The sequence below is a fragment of the Siphateles boraxobius genome, unplaced genomic scaffold, assembly GCF_051911475.1.
Source record: "Siphateles boraxobius isolate OS27281-9 unplaced genomic scaffold, OSU_SipBor_1 11, whole genome shotgun sequence".
NCBI lineage: Eukaryota > Metazoa > Chordata > Actinopteri > Cypriniformes > Leuciscidae > Siphateles > Siphateles boraxobius.
The window spans coordinates 10,664,627-10,685,424 of record NW_027508711.1 but is presented as its reverse complement, the minus strand read 5'-3'; the positions used below and the strand labels follow the sequence as shown (position 1 = coordinate 10,685,424).

At 37.6% G+C, this 20,798-nt stretch overlaps 1 protein-coding gene across 4 annotated transcripts in view; it reads left to right on the top strand.

Moving 5' to 3' along the window:
* The window catches only part of dacha (dachshund a), a 159,931-nt gene that overhangs the window by 111,993 nt on the left and 27,140 nt on the right, over positions 1 to 20,798 (top strand). For all 4 annotated transcript variants that reach the window (XM_077196429.1, XM_077196415.1, XM_077196422.1 and 1 more), the window contains exons 4-7: positions 16,520 to 16,669; positions 18,199 to 18,371; positions 19,717 to 19,852; positions 20,076 to 20,150. In XM_077196429.1, the coding sequence (XP_077052544.1) occupies positions 16,520 to 16,669; positions 18,199 to 18,371; positions 19,717 to 19,852; positions 20,076 to 20,150 (534 nt within the window). The remainder of the gene's footprint in view (positions 1 to 16,519; positions 16,670 to 18,198; positions 18,372 to 19,716; positions 19,853 to 20,075; positions 20,151 to 20,798) is intronic.

Below are 20,798 nucleotides of genomic sequence, written 5' to 3'. Positions count from 1 at the left end.
TATTTGAAATTGGATATATGTCCTGGATATTTCTTGACAGTTTTTACGTGAGATTCAGCCTAAGACAGACGACTCATCCTTACTTATAGTATTATCCCATTGTAACCGGAGACACTTCTCCCTCCTCTCAGCTCACATAAACGGCATCATCGGATCTCTTCTTTGTTTTATGTAAAATATTGAGCATGTCAAGAGCAAGAGGGATCAGTGTTGATCTTGTGGCCGAGGTGGGGGAGTATCAGTTTCCTGTAACACTCCAGCGGAGCAGCTCTGCGAGAGTTGAGCTCACCTTATGAACTTGGGTTCAGGGTCAGGGATTTGTTAGAAAAAGAGAGAATTTGGAGGGAATGGTACCTAAGTATAGATGTGATTTCACATGCCCTTTCAAAATGGAAACATTTCGTGGGATTCTGAGGACTGAGTATGGATTGACAAATGGTTCGATAATGGTTTGTGGTGGCCGTGTTTCTAAAATTGTATTTTATTTGGGAGACTGATTGGTACAGTAAATTGTGTAGAGTGATGGGACTTTGGCATGTTGCAGGCCAGACTCAAATCATGTCACATGCCACATGAGCACCGTGGCTTAATGCGTCTGGAGTAAGCATCTGGTTCAGTTTATGTTTACAGTTTATTAAACTAAATATTTACATATATATTATTCACTAGTGTGTCATATATATATATATATATATATATATATATATATATATTTTTTTTTTTATACATTTATTCATTTAGCATAACAGACCATTTAAAATGCACATTATTTAATTTTGACCTATGTTTATATTTGTGGGAAATTGGTTATAATGGTCATAATAATAGTATGTAAAATGAAAATTGTGATCATTAGTGACCTTAATAGTTACAACAGTGACTTTGAAAACAGAATTACTTACTACTCTTCTGCCTAAACACATGTAGTGCTTTAAATATAAAGGGCACTTGCGTATTAATTAAGTGAAGAACCTATTTCAGTATTTCAATTAGGGTTTTTTTCTCTGACACTTAGTCTGCTCTAAAACTCCTGTTAATCTTTGAGAAAATTAATTTTTGCATGTTCTAAAGACTGTTATAGTTTGACCTTTGATACACAAAATAATCAATCACAATATATTCCTTTTTGAATTGTAGATACATTTTACCCAAGTAATAAGTTCAGACAGGTCAGAGTAGGTCATTAATCAACTATTATCTTGTACAACATCTTGTATGCAAGGTGACATTCAGAAGTCAGAGGTCCACATTGCCCCATGTGGCCAGAATATTAAAATCATGAACAGAAAGGTGTCAATACTGTTTAACATTCTCATCATTAGAAAATAAATGGTTTAGATAATTCCCAATGAGTAACACAAAATATTTTTTGAGTTATTTTGTGATTTTGAGTGATTTTAAGGTAAATTTTATTTTACAGATAATTATTCAGACATTAGCTTTTTTAGGTGAGCTGCACATCGGAGATCGTCTTCTGTTATCATATTAGTCTCTTTAGTTTGTCATGCTGACTGAAAATCAGAAATCTCCCCCAATATGTCGGATCCAGCTATCCAAAATTAATGTTCCATAAATCATCATCCCCACAGGGACAGGAGCTGCTTGCTGACCATTGCCGGAGACGAGCGCCCACATACTGTATTTCCGCTCGCACTTTTACACTATACACGGAGGCATACTCACATACATAACATGTCAGGTATACCCCATTTTAAAATTGTAATGGCAACCACACACACTCAAGCACGCAAGAAGCTGAACAGCTGAACACTATACCTTCATATACAAACCTGTGGAGCAGAGCTGCATTGATTACCCACCCTGTCCATCAGGACGCAGTCTGTCAGATAAACAGATGGCTCATACAGCAAAGGACCATATGAAGGACCGGCATTATCTTCACTGCCGCATATTCCTTGCACTCCTGCAGGTTAAACCCGCTCTTGACTGCTTCTCCGTTACCTTGATTTCCAGATGACCGTGCAGTGTCACAGAGAATGAACTCCTCTTCTGGCAAAAGAGATATATGTTGTATATATTTCATTTGGGGAAAACATGCCTCTCAATTGCTTTTATTGAGTTGACTCAATTCATAAGGATTTACCCTTTTGTACAGAATGAATAGTTAACAAAGTCCCTGGTCACTATGAACTGTCAACTACGGCACCAGCTCCTACTTTTGCATCCCACAGTAGATAAATTCTCTCGTAATTCTCACCTTCCTCTCATCCAGAAGTGTGTGAACAAGTTAAGAGTGGCTAAGGAGTATGTAACAAAGTGCTTGTGAGTACGCGCTTATGTCCAAAGCTTCTGTATTTAGTCCCAAACCCTCGGTTCAGCTAATGGGAATCCATCCCGTGTAATGACCCACAGTTCCTGTCGGTAATGAGATGTGGGAATTGCCCGTCCGTTCGACTAGATGATGCTGTATTAACGGACTGGGCCAAGCAGGACGGACGGGGGGCTGCCTGAAGCCCCAATGCCCCGCCTCATTTTTCATCCGGCCGACACCAGAGCTGGCGTGAAGGTCCGAAGGGGGATTGATTTCTAATGAGCCTCAAAATGATGTCTAATGAAAGCCCATAAAGACGTGGGGCTCTCCACTCCAAAACAGTAAAATGAGCCACGATCTATCGAGGATAAACTCTTGACGAGTCCTTGCTTCCGGATGAAGGTGGCTACTCAACCTCATCTATGAAATTGTCTGACAAATGTATGCATTCACTGGTCAACACCTATCCTCTAAGCTACATTTCCCACAAGTGTGGTGTATTAGAGTCTCCTGAGCCCCCATCTTCGGTGGCGCTCATTGATATGTAAACGCAGGGCGATATCTAAGAGACATCTTTTCAGGCTTTCTGTAAAGCGAGCACTACTTATGATCAAAGGATAGTCGCCGTAAACCGTTCAAAGAGAACAGAGTTCTCTGATGGCCATTAATGTGTGTCTGTGATAAGGGTAAGTGAAAGACTGTGCCATCTTATGCAGCACAAAAGGCCTGTGAGAAACACAATATAGGAAGAGGCTGATGAGATGTTGAATATTCAGCTGAAGGTGAAGGTATAAATATGACATTCATTATTGAGAGGCCTCTGCAAGAATAGTTACTTATTTAGCAAAGCAAAGAGATCCAGAAGCTCACCTGTTTTTTTTGGATGCATCTTTGTTCCTATGTTCAAACTTTTTGTCACTTGGTGTTCACCAGGGCTCTATCCTTAGTCCATTCTAACTTTTCCTTGTTCAGTAAAATGAATGCATCTCTTGTAAAACTAGTGTGCAGTTGTTCTCACACAGATGTCATCAAATAAGTTCGCACTTAGAGCAATTATTCTGAATTAAGGCTACAATTTAGAACCAAATGAAGCCCAATGCTTGAGAATATTTCTATGTACACTGTTATTAGTTAATAAGACTCTTCTACCAAATTTACTTCACAGAAATGTGCTTTTGCTGTAGCTTTCACTCCTGTCAAGGCAGTGCATCTACTTCAACCTGCTACCTACTTCTCACAGCAATTAACACTTCATTAAAAGAGCTCTTTAATCATTTTCACTTTCAATTCAAACACTTTTACGTCAGGCCTCTTGTGGATTGGTCTCTCATTGTTCAGGGAGGGAATTAGTGACTTAAAATTTATATGTTTTTCCCCCTTGATCGCTCTTCTTCATTATTAGTTCTTTGTTATTCCGTGTAAATTGATTTTTTTGCACCCCAAACTCAAAGCTCCATACTCTCCTATGGGGCTTTGAGCGGAGGTGTTTTCATAAACGTGTAAAGACATCCATGCTTTTGTTTCTTCTAAGTCATCATAACATCATAACACATCATCATAACATAACTCTTTATAGAGCTGTTTGCGAGTGAGTCTCTCTACTTAATGAGATTTACCATTGCTCCACGTTGAATCTATCCAACTGACCTGGGATGGATGTTAACGATTAGATGTGGCGTATTGCATTAGGTGCAACATGAAACAGCAGCATATTTAGGGTTGACTCGTCAAAGTGCTTTCCAGCAGCAGCATAGTATGCTTGATTACAATAGGAAATGTGTCATAATGGAATTCAAAATAGTTGGTATGGAAGTGAATGCATAGTAGTTAGTCATATACTCAGTGGGGTAAGATGTACCGGCCCCTTAATCGAGTAAACATTATTTTGGCCATGTGACCATATATTTAGAAAAGACCCATTATACTGTATAAAACTCTCTACGTTTTGAGAAAAATGTGAACCAAAAAACTTCTGGTCAAAATACATTTTCTACATAACAGGTATAATTAAATTTGTGCCAAAGCAAATTTATCCAGGTCTAAAAAAAATATATCAGACATGTTGGGAAATTGTACATGTATAAAACTGTCACTTATTTGGCTACAATTTAGCCATGAATTAAGTGAAACCCTTTTCCCAAAATGGTAGCTATGTGGTAAAGTGGGCCAGATGTTTTGGGGTGAAATGTGCCGTTTGCTCTTTTAGTTATAGTAAAATAATAATAAATATAATAATATGATATTACAAAATATTGGTTTATGGACATGTAAAAAAGTATCTCACAATGGAATTGTCCATTAGTAAATGTTTTTGCATGTTCATATTTTAATTTAAAACAAAAATATTAATTAAAATGTTTATATTTCCCCGAATTATTCAACTTGTGTCACTGGACTTCTTTAAGAGGTCATATTTTATGGTTTAAAGTCATAGATGCTTTCTTTAAAGTGAGTTGGTAGCAGACACCCTGAAATATTACTATATTAGTTTTACCTAATTTCTCCTTGCATAGCATAGAGGATGATTTGAAAGTGGCACAGCTTACTCCTACTCTGTCCTACAGTCTTGTGTCATCTATTCCAGGGCAGGTTTTGCGTTTGTGTTGTTACCTGCTTGCATCATATCGCACAGCGCAGATCATTCTCATACAGTGGGACTGAACGGAGATCCACGCAGATGTCGCATCGCCATGGCGGCTGAGACTGATGTATAGCAGTGAAGGTTGTCCTCCTCAGGGGGCTGTAGTGTGTGAGGTGTGTGTGGGGACATCTGTGCGGAGCAGGGTGGATTCTGCGGGGAGGGAAGCCAGAAGGGTGTCTGGCACAGTGTAGATGGATATAGAGAGCTCAGCGGGCGCCCCACAAAGCATTGAAAACACGCTGCCACTCACATACGCATCTACGCATCAGCCTCCTAACCTGAAAACCTGTATGAAAGACACAGATCATGTCACTCATAACACTGCAAACTGTGTCTGAACCAGTATGTTACTTATAGACAAGGTACACTTCCAGACTTATGTCAGCTGATGTACTGCAACACGTTTCAATTAAAATCTCTACTGGGGTTAAAGATAGGTGCAACTTGAAACAGGAACTTGAAATTGCACAAGTCCCTCCCACTCTCGGACATCTCGCGAGCAGCGTCCACGTCTCCCGTACCTACCATTACTGGTGATAGCCAGTACGATCATGTTTGCCCGACACCATTTATCTCTGCTGTGAAATTAAAACACTGTTTAAAACATCTCAATACTGCCATGTTAGGCATGACTTGGGCAGTAGCCCTCTATTAAAGGTAGTGTAGGCGATTTTCAGAGAGGCTAGCAATAGCGAACTCGCTTTGCCTTCAGAGCGTCTCCAAAGGCGTCTCCAAAGGCACGTGTCCTTCAAAACGAGAGACGGCGTTAAACTACCTCATGTCTCAAAGCACGTATCATTACAACAATAATGAACATAAACAACTTAAAGAGCTCTGACCTGTACCACCTGAAAAGGATGCCGCTCCTTATGTTTTGTTCTTTGTTTATTTTATTTATATTTACAACGATTAAAGTTCTGTTTAATGTCCACCGTGAACTTCACAATTCGCATTATTTTATTTCATTATAATGAAATAGCCACAATTGCTGAATTACTACTCATGCTTTATCTGACAATTTAAAATTATGGGGTAATGCAGCACTGTTTTACTTGGGCAGAAAAATCATACTAAAAATACATTTGAGTGTGTTGAAAGTTATGTTATAGCATTACTCTGTGCGTTCACTCAGTGGCTGGTATGAGACACTTGTTGCACACTGCAGTAAACTAGATCGATATTAGAATATCATATTATTAAAAGCTGCATGACTTGTTGCTAAATGGCATGTAATTCATTTTTAAATATATTATATGGTGGAGAAAATGATCTATTACTGTTACTACAAATAAAGCTATTTCTGATTTTGCTATGTTAGCAACTTGACAAAATAGTGTCTCTGAGGCATGGTACAAACATGGTACAAACATTGTACTTGCGGTAAATCAAGAGTTTCAAAGAATAAGACTAACCGTGTTGAGCTATATAACAATGATCCGTTTTCTGTCGCATAATATTTATAACAAATTACATAATATATTAAATATATCAAAGCATATTTGGTGTTTCCATGGTTTCTACGGAAGTAAGACCGGATATGCGGATATGACGTCACTGACAGGTGATGAAAATATATAACATTGTTATACAAAAAAATATTGTGCCTTTCATAGTGTGCTTTTAACTAAAACTAACACTATAAAATATTTTTGCTACCTGAAAAGAATAACTGCAGTCAAATAAATTATAAAAACTTAAATTAAACATATTTTATTTCAGCTAGTTCAGCATTCAGCATTCTCATTTTCGTTTTTTTTAGTTTAACTTGATGTACTAAAATAGCTCAAACTAAAATTGAAATAAACTTTAATAATACTATATAGACATAAAAAACTAATACATTTGCAATTTTGTGCACATTTGTCATAAAATCTTATTTTTATTATTTATTTTTTTGTTTAGTTTGATTTATTTATTTATAAAATATATATTATATTAGGGATTTATTTATGTATATCTCAAAGTCAGAGAATTTGTGTGTGAAGGTCACCTGTTTACACCTATAAGCTGAAATCCACACCAGCGAACGAAAAGGCAGTAACCTGTGCTGTGTGTGTCAGCCCAGCGTATTTGTCATTAGCTTGAATTTGCATGCACCTTGTTGAGCACAGGGTGACGTGGGGGTGGGGGGGGGGGGTGATGTTCAGAAGGGGTGAGGGCGGGGGGCTTGAGTTTGGCCAAAAGCACAGCTGTACTGCCTGCCGTACTGATTGCCTCTCCTTCTCTCGCCCTCATTTATCTTCATTTCTTCCCAATTACACCAAATTAGCAATAGTCTCAGTTGCATTACCAACTTAATCCCCCCTTTTTTTTGCGGGCTGCATTATGCGGTGGCAGATGATTCCTTGGCGGGAGTCAGGGTAAACAGCCATGAAAATGCCACCCCGGCAGATGGCGAGGCCCACAAGAAATATGACAAACAGAGTGCCAGCGTGCCGTCCTCTGCCCGTACCCGCTACAAGCTGTTAATGCGCTCCCGGACACTTTGTGTGTGTGTGTGTGTATGAGATTGTAAGGTTTGCTGGCATAACGATATTAATGAATGCGTGTGTGTGTCACACAGTATGTTTAGTTTAAAATAGACGGCGGAACCAAAGCAACACTGTGAGTTTTGTTGCTATACATGGCGAACACGTATGACTTCAGAGGTTTGTTGTTTGTGGTTTATACTGTACTGTATGTTTACCATTGACAGTGTGCGCTGACATGCAACTCAGACAGGTTGTGTTCAGCACTATTATTGCCTTGTACTCAAGATGAGACCTTACACATATCACTACCAAATGTAAAAATTTAATGGAAACTTGTGATTTTGTTTTACCAAAAAAAGTAAAAAAGTGATATCACTAAAAAGTAAACATTGTGACTTGAAACATTGCTTTTATTATATATAATATATGATTCAAATGAATTGTTTTTTTTTAGTTGAATCTGTTCAAGTAATTCTTTTTTTAATAACTCACTGACTCACTGAACTGAGAACTGTGTATTTTGAACTCTGATTCGTAAGGATTGAAGATCAGCTACTTTTTATGAATGGCAAATTGTTTTATATACTAAAAATACATAAAAACATATTTGATTTTTTTATTATTGTAAATGCGAATTATATTGAGGTTGTAAATGGCTTCCCGTTGTCATGAATGGAATGACTGTAACATAGGCAACATATCCAAAACCAAAGCAACATATCCAATAACCAAAGCAGTGTTTTTTTTTCTTTTTTTCTGGGGAGCAGTTTTTGAACAACATTGAAAAAACATTGTTCGAAACAAAACTGATTTGCCGAAATGAGTCGGACCAAACATAGCAACATTGGCCCAATGGAGTTTGGGGTGGGATGTCCTTTTTATCCAAGACCTAGTCAATAATTTCGCATTTTCAAAATTATTGTCACACTTGTCTGGGTCACATTGTGACACAGGTACCAGAATCCTCTCTGTACTTGAGTGTGAGACGTTTCGCCCAGGATGTTGTTTGGAGTGGATTAAACACACGCACACACTTGCTGATTTTTCACTGACCAAAGGCATAAACAGACAGACTCTGTTTACTGACAGACCAACATCAACACATGCGACCGCTCAAACGGGGGCCTGAAGACCCTAAACCAATCACAGGCCCAAACAACAGGGCCGAGAAGATGATTCACAGGCCACTGACCCACCCCCCAAAAAACCACCAGAATATTTGTATATCTCTCTGATCAAAGCTTGCTCGCTCTTGTTTTGATCTGTGTCGTTTTCTGAAGCATATTTTGTGCTTACTAATGACGTGAGGCTTTTAAGACACCATACTTTTGACCTCAGTGCAAATGCACTGGCCAGTGTTATATTATTCACACGCACGCATGTACTTGAGCCTCCAGGCAGTGAACGGTGGGACTCTGTAGGTGAAGGCAGGCTTAGGTGCCAGATGGTGAGTCTGACTGGCCAACAAACACTCCACTTCAGTGGTTTAAAGGAAGAGGAAACATAGTAAGAGTTTCTCCCACGCATAAAGGGTTAGGACTAGTCACTGATCGTTAAATATTGTCAAGACCAATATTTTGGCCGATAAGTTTTCCTTACTTGGATGTTAAGTGTCATAAGAGGGACTACTATTTTGACATCACTTAACAGTTCAGCCTAATGATTTATTAGACCGAAACATTAAGCGCTTTAAAACTAAAAGCAAACTTAGAAAGGAGACGTTATGTGGAAAAGTATTACAGCGTTTGGCTGTAAAATTGTTCATGTTTTGTTGGGTGGTTTTTGTTAACAGAAATCTTTTGGGTCGTTGTTAACAGAAATCTCACAGCTTGCACGCCATTCCATGGAAGTGAAGCCACACAATGCAAACAAATGTGTTCCCACTTCCTTACACACAACTGCAATTTTGGTTTACAAGATAAAACGTTATATGGGACAAATTAGAAACCTGAACCCCTCGTACTCAAAGTTGCCACTGGACCAGGATTTACTTTTCAATTAAAGGGCAATATTTGCTCGCTGGAATTGATTTCCAGGGCATTTTTAAACTTGACCTATTAACTCTTTCCCCCCCAGCGTAAAAACAAAACAAAACAAAAAAACAAGTTGCCAGCCACCACCAGCGTTTAAAAAAAAAATAATTTTCACAAAAATGTAATGGCCCCCAGAATAATTCGTTTTTTAATTAACAATTTGACCATTCAATATGTCAAAAGAACAGACCCTCTGCCTAAAAATCTTATTTTAATCTTATTTTCAAGCACACCTTTTCTATCAATGCTTGAATGTGGGTACGTTTCATTAAAAAAAGCAATGTTTTGAGGAAAATCGCGTTTTTGTCAAAGACTATCTCTGGATGGGATTCAAATCGATGATTAAAACCGATAGAATAGATCGAGTCCATCAACACCCCCAAAGCTTCACAGTCCTACAGCTCGTCCTGGGTCGACATTTCATTCAGTAACATTAGGCAGTTTGGACTTATATGCTGTTGAATGTTGGTGTCTTTGTGATTACGTTATTTTACATGATGCATATGATTACATATGATATAGCTTGTTTCTGCTTCTTCTGCACCGGTGTTTTGATCAGGAGATTCAGTACTCTTTCAGAAGATGCGTTATAGTGCCCCCTACCGCATAACAGCAAAAACACAGAAAGCCGGAAATTTCCATCAATGGCGGGAAAGAGTTAAATGTAAATGAAATGTAATAGATTTGTTATTATCAACGCTGCAAAAAATGCGAAAAAAATGTATCTGATGCCGTGATTTATTTTGGGGCATTGTTTGCCCCCTTATCTTACATTATCTTTGCCCCCATTCATTTCTGACCCTGCACAACTACTCATGTTTGGATTCAGTTACTGATCCATGTGTTTATCCACTGACCTGCGAAAACTCAAGACAGATAGCAGCAGATGTAGGAATGAAGTTATCAAATAAAGTCAAGTTCATTTGAGCGCCTAAATTCACCGTGAGAATGATAGGAACTTTTGGTTCATTTGTAACTGGGAAAAGAGCAAATGCTCTACCACCGACCTGATTTCTGGATCAACACACAACATTGACTATTTATCAAAACAGTAAGGAATCATTCTGAATTATTTGTGCACAACCTAATTACTATGCATGAGCCTTTGCCACTCATGGTGTTCAAACCAGCACATCTGTGCAAATAAAAATAACTGTTCCTGTAGCTCAAATGGCAGAGGGAAGTTGGAACACACATAGTGATCAAATACCTTGAATGAACCCAGAGAGTGTGTGACTGCGAGTGTGAGTCAAATGGAAGATGTTTTCGGAGTGAGTTTGATCATTGACATGTTAATGATTTTGACAAAAGTGCTTGATTTTGGTTGACATAAATAGCAGAAAGCTCAATACGTTGAGGGCAGTGGGGAACAGTGTATCTGCGCACGTGTCCATAGATGCGTGTCGCAATTACGGCAGACTTTTTAAAAAGGGATGCAGTTAACCAGCTCTGTCAGCATGTGGTTAAGGAGCATCACGGTGATGGACACATTCTCAAAGCATGACTGACGTCTGGACGGGATGCCGAAACACAGACACTCTCCATCTCTCTTGCTTGCTTACTCTTCCTCTATCTCTACTGGCTGGCATCACTTTTAGGCTAATTACTTTAGCAGCCAACACTGGAGGAGCTCTTGGACTAAACCCAAATGGGCCATCAGCACCAGAGCTGTGGATAGTTCAACTCCACACTCGCTCTGATATACTGCATGCTCTCTCACACACAAAGACTCCACTTCAGTTAGCCTGTTACAGAGGTCACAGCGCTGAGTTGTGGGATATATATAATAAAACAGAGAAATGGTGCTTTAGATGATGTCTTCTCTGTGTGATCATTATGAAGCCCGTTTAATGATGTAGTGGAACAGAGTGAGACAAACTCACGCATACATGCACATGTGTTTCTTTACGTGGATGTACTTTTATGTCCCAAGGGTTGAATTTTGTAAACGGATTTCTTTACTTTCCTTTTTTTCTTCAATTGAAGGTCACTTTAAAATGGTCTTGGAAACTTTTTATTGTGCTTTCGTTGTTTATTTCTGTTACTTTTCAAATGGCTTTTATAAATTGTATTGTTTTACCCTCTCAGACACAGACATTAATTGTTGAATAATAATGTCCATCATAAAAATATTTACCGTTGCTCATATAAACATCGATTTTTATTGGATTTCTTTTCATGTTTTTGAAAGACGTCTCTCATGCTCACCATTGGTGCATTTATTAGATCAAAAACACAGTAAAAACAGTAATACTGTAAAATATGATTTGAAAATAACTTTCCTATTTTAAAATATAATTTATTCCTGAATTTTCAGCATCATTACTCCAGTCTTCAGTGTCACACGATCCTTCAGAAATCATTATAATATGCTGATTTGCTGCTCAAGACACATTTATTACTATTATTATTATCAATGTTGAAAACCGTTGTGCTGCTTAATTTTTTTTTTGTGGAAACCATGACACATTTTTTTCTGCATTATTTTGACTAAACAATACATTAATGCATTGATTTGAAATATAAATCTTTTGTAACATTGTAAATTTACTTTACTGTCACTTTTTATACATTTTATGTTAATGCTTAATACAAGTATTGTTTTTTTAAACTTGCTGACTCCACCTTTTGAAGTGTATATACCATAATATTTTCACACATATTACTTCCCTCATTTGTGATCTCCTCAAACTGTTTTAATATATATTTTTTTAATGAATACATTGTTTTTTATGTATGTATGTATATATCTATTTCAATCCGTAAAATATGGCTCAAATTCACAATGAAATGCTAGATATGAAACCTTAGCAAGACAAAGTTAGCCATTTTATTCCAAAAAAGAATGTTGAGAATGTATTTAAACACAATACATCATGTCAGATCTGATGGAAATGACACTGTTGTGGAAACATTCATGACTTTTAAACAAAAAGTCACAGTTCTCCAATGATTCATGTATATGCTGTTGGACATTAGGCACTTAAAATAAACTAGTAAGAGTGTAAAAAGCGTGTTTTTCAAGAGTTTATTTTCTATAAGTCCAGAGGGCTAAAAATGGCTATAGTTGAAGAAACATCCGTTGGCTATTTAGCACCTAAACTGCGGGACCTCTGAGCTCTGCTCGTATGTTCAGATATTAATTATATTAGACAAGAGCAAATATAGGTCATGTGGAATTTGCAATGCAAACACTTTTGCTCTCTGTCCCTCTTCATCTATGTCTCTCTTAAAGGGACAGTTCACTCAAAAATACAAATGATGCCATCATCTGCTCATCATCATGACAATCCAGACCAGACTTTTTTTTTTCCTTCAGAAAACCTTTCACTTTTCTTTTGTTTTTTCCTTAAATATATTATATTTCTTAAAATAAAACTTGACTTCTGAATAGGAATATTTATAAAAACATGAATCCCATTCTAGGAGATTAGAAAGCAATTTAGGAAAATACAATGTAGACACGGTTCTGGTTTTGCATTGAAACGTTCAATATTTACATCATGTTGAAGGGATACTAAAACTGATTACAGTGATATCTATGCATCATTACGCACTGATGGGCCTCACAAGTGGCCTCAGAATTCATTCGAAAGCAGTTTACATCCTATTACGACTTCATTACACAGGACACGTATTGCTTATGGATTGTGTATTGATATCAAATGGCACGAACGCACGGGGTCCTCCCTCATCGTTTTGTGTTTCATCAGCCGTCCGCCCCACTCATCTCATCTCGCACACACACACACACGTGTACGCGCTCTCTGCTTCGGCCTCAGGTGTTTGGGCATAGCCATTACTTTATCAGGCTGTTTTTTCCTGCTCATTCAAACGACTCCCCGATGAACGGCGCCCCCGCGTTCTACAGAGAGAGATTTTAATTCGTATTATTATTAAAAGAATCACTCACTGCAATCTGTTGCAAAAACACCATCTGCTGGATCACTCGTAGGACCTCCGTTGCTTATTAGGCAGAATTAGACAATGATTTCCTCTCCTCTGCTTTCCAATCTTTCTCCCTCTTCTCTCAACTAATTCAACTTAAGTTGTTTTATGACACTTAGCAGCTAGCTTTTCTGCTGCATTTCATTCCACCGATTAATTCCCAGATGTCATCCGTTCTGGGATGAGTTTCGAGTGATTGGCAGAGGGGTTAACTCTTCAACAGCCTGGGAAGAGATGGGATTTTGTGCAGGAGTTGGGTCTGAAGTTGTGGAGGCAGTCAGACTCGAGACTTAATAAAAGTGTGATCGTGCTCACAGGAACATATCGTATAGGGTTGAATCACGCTTCACTGTAACGCGTTCCAATCCCCACTGCACTTACATGTTCTGTCCTTCCTTTACTGTAATATCCTTTTAAAACACCCTCTATAAGTGTTCTCTTTCCCTTCAGCCTATTTTAGGATGATTTTGTTTTGCATTTTTAAAAATAAAATAGATTATATATTTTTAAATGTTATTTACACATGCTTTGTGGTTTTTCTGCCTTTAAATCCTGCTGATTATAATTACAGTTTTTTACAATCGCTATGACAATTTCAATACTTTTAACAAATTTCCTAAACTCTTAACGCACCAACACACCTACAATACACAATTGGCAAAACAGTTAATTTCCTGCTCAAAATCACACATTGTAAACTAAACTCCAACACTAATTTTCAAAATACAATAATACACTAGCAACAATACACTATGTCTACCAAAACACTGCAAACATGTCTCAAAATCAAATCATTTTTCAAAACACTAACATATGTTCTCGTCCAACAGGAAGATTTATTCAATCATTGCACAATGTTATAAAAACACTAACATCAGATGGAATTACAGAAACTGCATTATTTTATGTGTCAGGTCTGCCCTTATACAACAGACAGTATATTGTATTGATCATAGATTGTGTTTTGCACTGCAGTTTCTTTTGAAGCCTCTCTACATTTTTGTTTTGTTGTGTTTAGGTCTTTTGCTGCAGAAATTCAATAAAAAAGACCGATCTCAGAGTGCTTTATAATGTACGGTTTACTGTAATGAAAAAACGAAGACAGAGACAGAATTGCTGCAATAAATAAAATAGATAAAAATAAATATATATATTTGCATAATTCAATCAGCTGTTTCTCAGTAACAATAGAATAAAATACAGGGGATATATTTGTGTTTCAATTCACAATATAAACAGCTGTTTACTTGACTTTAGTCTGTAAGGTTAGGTTTAGAGCATGGTGTTTTCTGTTCTGACATACAGTGTTAAAGCATTGGTAAATTTGCCAGTAAATATCCATTGTTTTGGTCTTGTTTGAGCTTGTGTGTAAAAGAAGTTCAAGCATTTTAAATTTGTGTTAATTGTATGCATTTTGTGTTAAAGCAACAAGAAATGTGTTAATAGTATAACTTACACAGACTGATGTAGTGCTAACTGTGTTAAGAGTTTAGGAAATTTGTTAAAAGTATTGAAAAAATTGTCATAGCGACTGTAAAAAACTGTACAGTAAAACATTATCTCATCTTTTCTATAATGTAAAATTTTGCATTACAGTAATGAGAATTACAATAATGTAAATTAAACTCTCTGCTTAAAATAAATCTTCTTTTGAAATTTCTATTCATCAACAAATCTTTGAAATGAAAAAGTGTCACAGCTTCTGCAAAACTTTTACCCCTAAAATCCACTGGATCCGTCTACGGCGCGGAACGTCAGCGCCACGTTTTAGCTCAGCGTCAAAGTCCACTGGAAGCGTCTCAGACGTGTTTCAGCAGCAGCGTTGGTCTCCACAGGGTGATTTATTTTGAAAATCGACCGGATCCTCTATGCCGTTCTGTGTCTGACTTCCTGCCCTGTACGATGTACTCTGTGCTGCTTGATGCGGCAAGCGGCGAAAATAGACCTGCTACCTATTCTCTGCGGAGCGGAGCGGAGAGACGCTTCTGGGACGCTTCTGAGACGCGCTGCGTCCGCAGCTGGTGGACTTAAGAGCATTGACTATAATGGCCGCGATTAGCTCCGGCATCCGCAACGCTGACGTTCCGCGCCGTTGACGGATCCAGTGGATTTTGAGGGTTCAGCAGCAAAAACTGTTTTCAAAATTGATAATGATAAGAAATGTTTCTTGGCCACCAAATTAGCATATTATAATGATTTCTGAAGGATCACATGACACTGAAGACTGGAGTAAGGATGCTGAAAATTCAGCTTTACCATCACAGCAATAATTTGTATTTTAAAATCGATAATTTTAAAAATATATATTTTAAATTTTTTGAATATTTCACCGATATTTCATTACCGTTTTTACGGCATCTTTGATCAAATAACTTTGGTCTTTTCTAATAATAAAATATAATTCATGGTCTCATTTTCCATCCTCTTTAATGACTTTCAGCATTAAACAGACTACTGTAACTTTTAGACTTGCTCTCTTAAAAATAAAGGTTCTTTATTAGTATCGACGGTTCCATGAACCTTTAACATCCATGGAACCACTAAAGATTCTGCGTAGGTGAAAAAGGTTCTTTAGATTATTAAAATGTTCTTCACTCTAAGAAAAAAATAGTTCTTTTAAGGACTGATCACTGAAGGGTTCTTTGGGGAACCAAAAATGGTGCAAAAATTCCCTTTTGGAACCGAGTGAAATGATGTGAAGGCCAAGTATCGTAACCCATACTTGGGATTTGTCCTCTGCATTTAACCCATCCAAGTTAGTACACACACTCACACACACACATACACACCTGGAGCAGTCGCTCCAAGGGAGAAATTTGTGGGTTAGGTGCCTTGCTCAAGGGCACAGGAATCCTTCGGGTTACAATTCCAACTCTCTAACCGATAGGCCACAACTGCCCAACAAAGAGATTATATGCAAATGAGAGTATATGCAAATTAGTTTTTATATTACACCAGGTTGGACTTAGGGTGTTTGAGCTCTTATAATATTTGTGCATAGTGCAAATCCAACATTTTATTTCAAAAGAGCAAGGAAAAGCTTTCAATGTTTTTTTTATCCGTATTCTCCAGTCTTGTCTCTGTATTTACACCTGGAGTTCTGGCTCTGTATAGGGATCTAGACTCTCAGCCAACCCTCCCTCTCTGTCTCCAGGCGGCAGCGAGTCGTCCTGGGATAAAGAGAAACTCCAGTCCCCCTCCTCCGGAGCCCAGCACGGTCTGGCTCACATCGGCCTCTCCGCTCAGCACGGCTTGTCAGGGTCTCATCTCTCTTCCCTACAGCAGAGTCATCTCCTGGCTAACCGTGAGTCATTCATTCATAACATCCACTCATTCACGCCAGCTCCAGTTGCATTGATTCTTCTCGGCCCCATTCAGTGGTTTATTCTTTTGGTTCGCTCTTATGTTAAAAATAAGGTGGATAGTGTATTCATGACTATCAAATCATTTTCATGTTTTCTTATACCACATTTTTTGTTTGTTTAAGGACAGTATTTGAAGTGCATTTGACTTCTTTAAACTTTGAGTGAAACTAAGGGAAACATTGACCTTGATTCTGTCCACTAGGATTTTATTGGATTATGAAAAGTGAGAATTTTTGGCTATAGTATTATTGGCCTACACAATCTTGGTTACATTACCATAAAAGAGAAGTCATTTCAAAAACAGAAAAGAAGCATTTTAAAATTAAAAAATTATCAATGTAAAAATTTTGCGTAAAAAATCTGCATTGATTAATCAGTCAGCACTGACAAATCAATCTGCAGATCATGGCCAGTAAGAACAGGAACATTTATTAAAGGTGAAGTGTGGAATTGTAAAAATGATGAGTGTTTGAAACATGTTTCCAGAACACCCCCATCCTAACACTGATAGTCCTTCCCCAAGCTTACGCCATTGGTTGAGCCAGTGTCACTGTGTCACCCTGGTCAAATAGAGTATTTTAACATGACCTTTAAAAATAAAAATAAGTATTCATGTTTCCTGTATTGCTGGTTTCTGCATTTTTGGCTTGTCAATTTTCCATCTCACCTCTCAAAAAAAGAAAAACAAACCTATGTGAACAAATTACAAAAAAGAAGTTATACAGCACCTGCCATAGTATTTCAGTCACTAAAAACAGTGGGACATAAAAAAATCCTTAATGTGAAAAACAACTAACGCACTAAAACCAGTGATAATTAAAGATCAAATTCAATATACATTTTAATGATGCTGCATACCATATACAGGAGTGACGACGAGCATAGAATATAACTAAATTGCATATTTAGTGTTTTATTTTTAATGGTTTTATATGGGAATATGGTTAATGTGAAGCTTTGCATATTGCACTCATATTCTGGGTTCATCTGCTTGTCCGTTTTATTAAAAAGTTACTGAAAATATCACTGTCTTAATGCATTAAGAAATCTTATAATGGTTTTCTATGGTAAACTGCTTAAACATGCAATTTAGTGCATTGTGTTCATATTTAGGCTGCATCCGTTCACTTGTACACAGTATGCATCATCAATAAGGTTTGCAGAACAGAAAAATTTCCATTTAAAATAAATGCTGTTCTTTTGAAATTCTATTCATCAAAGAATCTTGTAATAAAAAAAATTACATTTTAAAAGTTATAATAAAAATGTCTCATGACCTTAAGCATTAAACAGACTACTGTAACTTTAAGACTTGTGCAAATGAGTTTCCATATGACATCAGGATAGACTAAGGTGTATTTGGTGTTTTAATATCATTAGATTTGCTCTCCAGTTCCTATGAAAACTATGAAATATAAAGCGAGTTAAACCGAAGGGATTGCTTTCTCTCTCTGTCGTCCTCTCTCAGGGCTGGACCTGCCGTTTATGATGATGCCCCACCCCCTGCTGCCCGTCAGTCTGCCGCCTGCCTCCGTTGCCATGGCGATGAACCAGATGAACCACCTGAACACCATCGCCAACATGGCCGCAGCTGCTCAGATGCACAGCCCCCTGTCCAGAGCAGGAGCGTCCGTCATCAAGGTAACACGCACAAGACACAAAGTTGAGACTTCACTGGCCAAACGCAGAAAAGTCATTCATTAGGACTCTCAGCTAGAGTCAGCTCATTTTCACATCAGCTGCAGATCCCATCGGATTGGTGTCTTGCTCCAGTGACACGTTAGATACGAGTCTGTCTCGCTCTATGAGCCATTTAACACCTGGGACAGAGCTGTATACCAAACCGTCTTCATTTCTACAAGAGAGAGTTTGATTCCAAATACTCGGAGGAGGAATAAGAGAATAAATGTTCGGTTGGGTCCGTGTGGAGCGTGTGTTAGGGAATATTAGATGCAGGCTTTTAAGACAAACACTATCTGTTATCTTACTGCCATGTTCCCCCTGAGAGGAGAGCGCAAGTCAATTTACAGTTGGAGGAGGAAACTTGTGTGTTTCTCTGAGATGCAGAAATGGCCCGAGGCGTACAGTACACACACACACACACGCACGCACGCACACTTTTGCATAGATATTCACTGCCACACACTAAATAGCAATAGCTTCTGTCTGGGTACCACAACAGAATGTGTTTTTACTATGATAAAAGAAAATGTTGGTTGATCTTTCATTCCTCTAGAAGAATTTACTTCTCTTGTTTCATTTAAGAATTAACTCTGTTTTCCCTAAAATTCTTTTGGGAAAAAAAAAGACAAAAATGAGGCAATTGTTGACGTACAGTAAGAGTACAGAGCTATAGAAACGAATGTGACAATTTAGTTAATATCTTTTAAAAATATCTGACTAGCGAATCTGAGCACAGATTGAGATATTGTTGAGATCTCTGAAAAGCATGCAAGGGCTCTTTTCCTCAGGAAAGAAATCGACAAGTAGGAGACAAGGACAAGTCTCCATGTTACCTCATCGCTGTTTAGAAGAAACAGCTGAGATGTCAAAGATATTTTATTTCTGCTTTTTTCTGTGGGAAAATCAGATATTGTTGATGGAAAAATTTTAGTATAATGTACTATTATAGTTTTTTTTAAGTTTGAATATTTGATTTTTTTTTATAATATATATATATTCATATTCACTTTAATTTAAAGGTTTTAGTAATTTTGTCGTTTAAAAAAAAATTCTATGTAGTATTTCATTTTTATTTATTAGTTTTTAGTTTATTTAGTACTTCGACTTAAACTAAATGAAAATGTGAAATGTTTCCTTGTCAACTAGTTGAAATTTTGGTATAGTTGTTTTATGGTTTTAGTTAACGATAATATCGCTGAATCATACAGTATTATGAGACCCAGTTTTGTTCAGTTAAAATGGAAGGCCTGTTTGAGTCCTTTGTAAAGAATATGTGAACTGAATCTGTGTGTGTGTGTTTCAGGAGTGTGTACAGGACAGTCCGTCTCCTGCTCCGTCTCTGGAGGAAGCCCCTCGTCCCGGATCACAGCCCTCTTCCCACCCCAGCAGTAGTGTGTCCAGCTCACCAAACCCACACACACAGAGTCCCGAACGCCTGGGTCAGTACAGACACACATGCACAATTAGTTTCAATGCAGACAATCCATAGACTGAATGTTTTTATAAAGATAAGTATAATGACCACAGACTAGCCTACCCATAGAAAAAAATGACAAATGACAGTGTTCCCACATGCTCTCAATGGGATGTTTTGTCAGAATTGCATGACTTCTGGGGACAACCTTGAGGACTCTTTTTAAACCTCTTTATATCTCTTAACAGTTTTGAGCCAGACCGATGGAGAACTGCAAGAACGAGACTCCGGCATCAATATGAAGAAAATCCTTAAAGAGAAAGGTTAGTTCCTCAATGTATCACACTAAAACACTCACTTTGTAGACATTGTGTAAAAGTGCAACAATTTTTGGTGGGAAAATAAAGTCCATGTTAGTGTAGCAGTGCACAGTAGTGCACCACTTACTGTACACAAGAGTCAGTATCAAACCAATCAACTTTCTGTTGGTCAACACGATATATTTGTGTGAAAAACTTCTGTGAGTTGAAATTTTTCACCATACTGTATATGCGAAATTCCCAATCACATAGATTCCTATTGAAATTACTAAATTATGCCCACAAAATTGTGTACCTTAAAGTCAAAAACCAAATGACTGACAATTATTTGTTGCTTTTGGGTCTCATTCACTAATGTGCATATGCACAAATATGTAAGTGAAATCTGCATACAAATGTTTTCATGACCAAATCATGATTCATCAATAACTTTTGTACTAAAATGTATTCTAAATTTTCGGAAGAAAATGTATCGACTAAAACCACATGTATACTCTGGGTGGCCTTATAAATGTGTTTAGATGAAATTTATACATAGAAAATACATTTATAACATGTATACCCCTTATGCAGCCCCGCCCCTTTCCGTTGCGTTCTGTCTTCCGGTTTGTATTTCCACAGCGTGACGGTAAGATCTTACGAATTTATGAA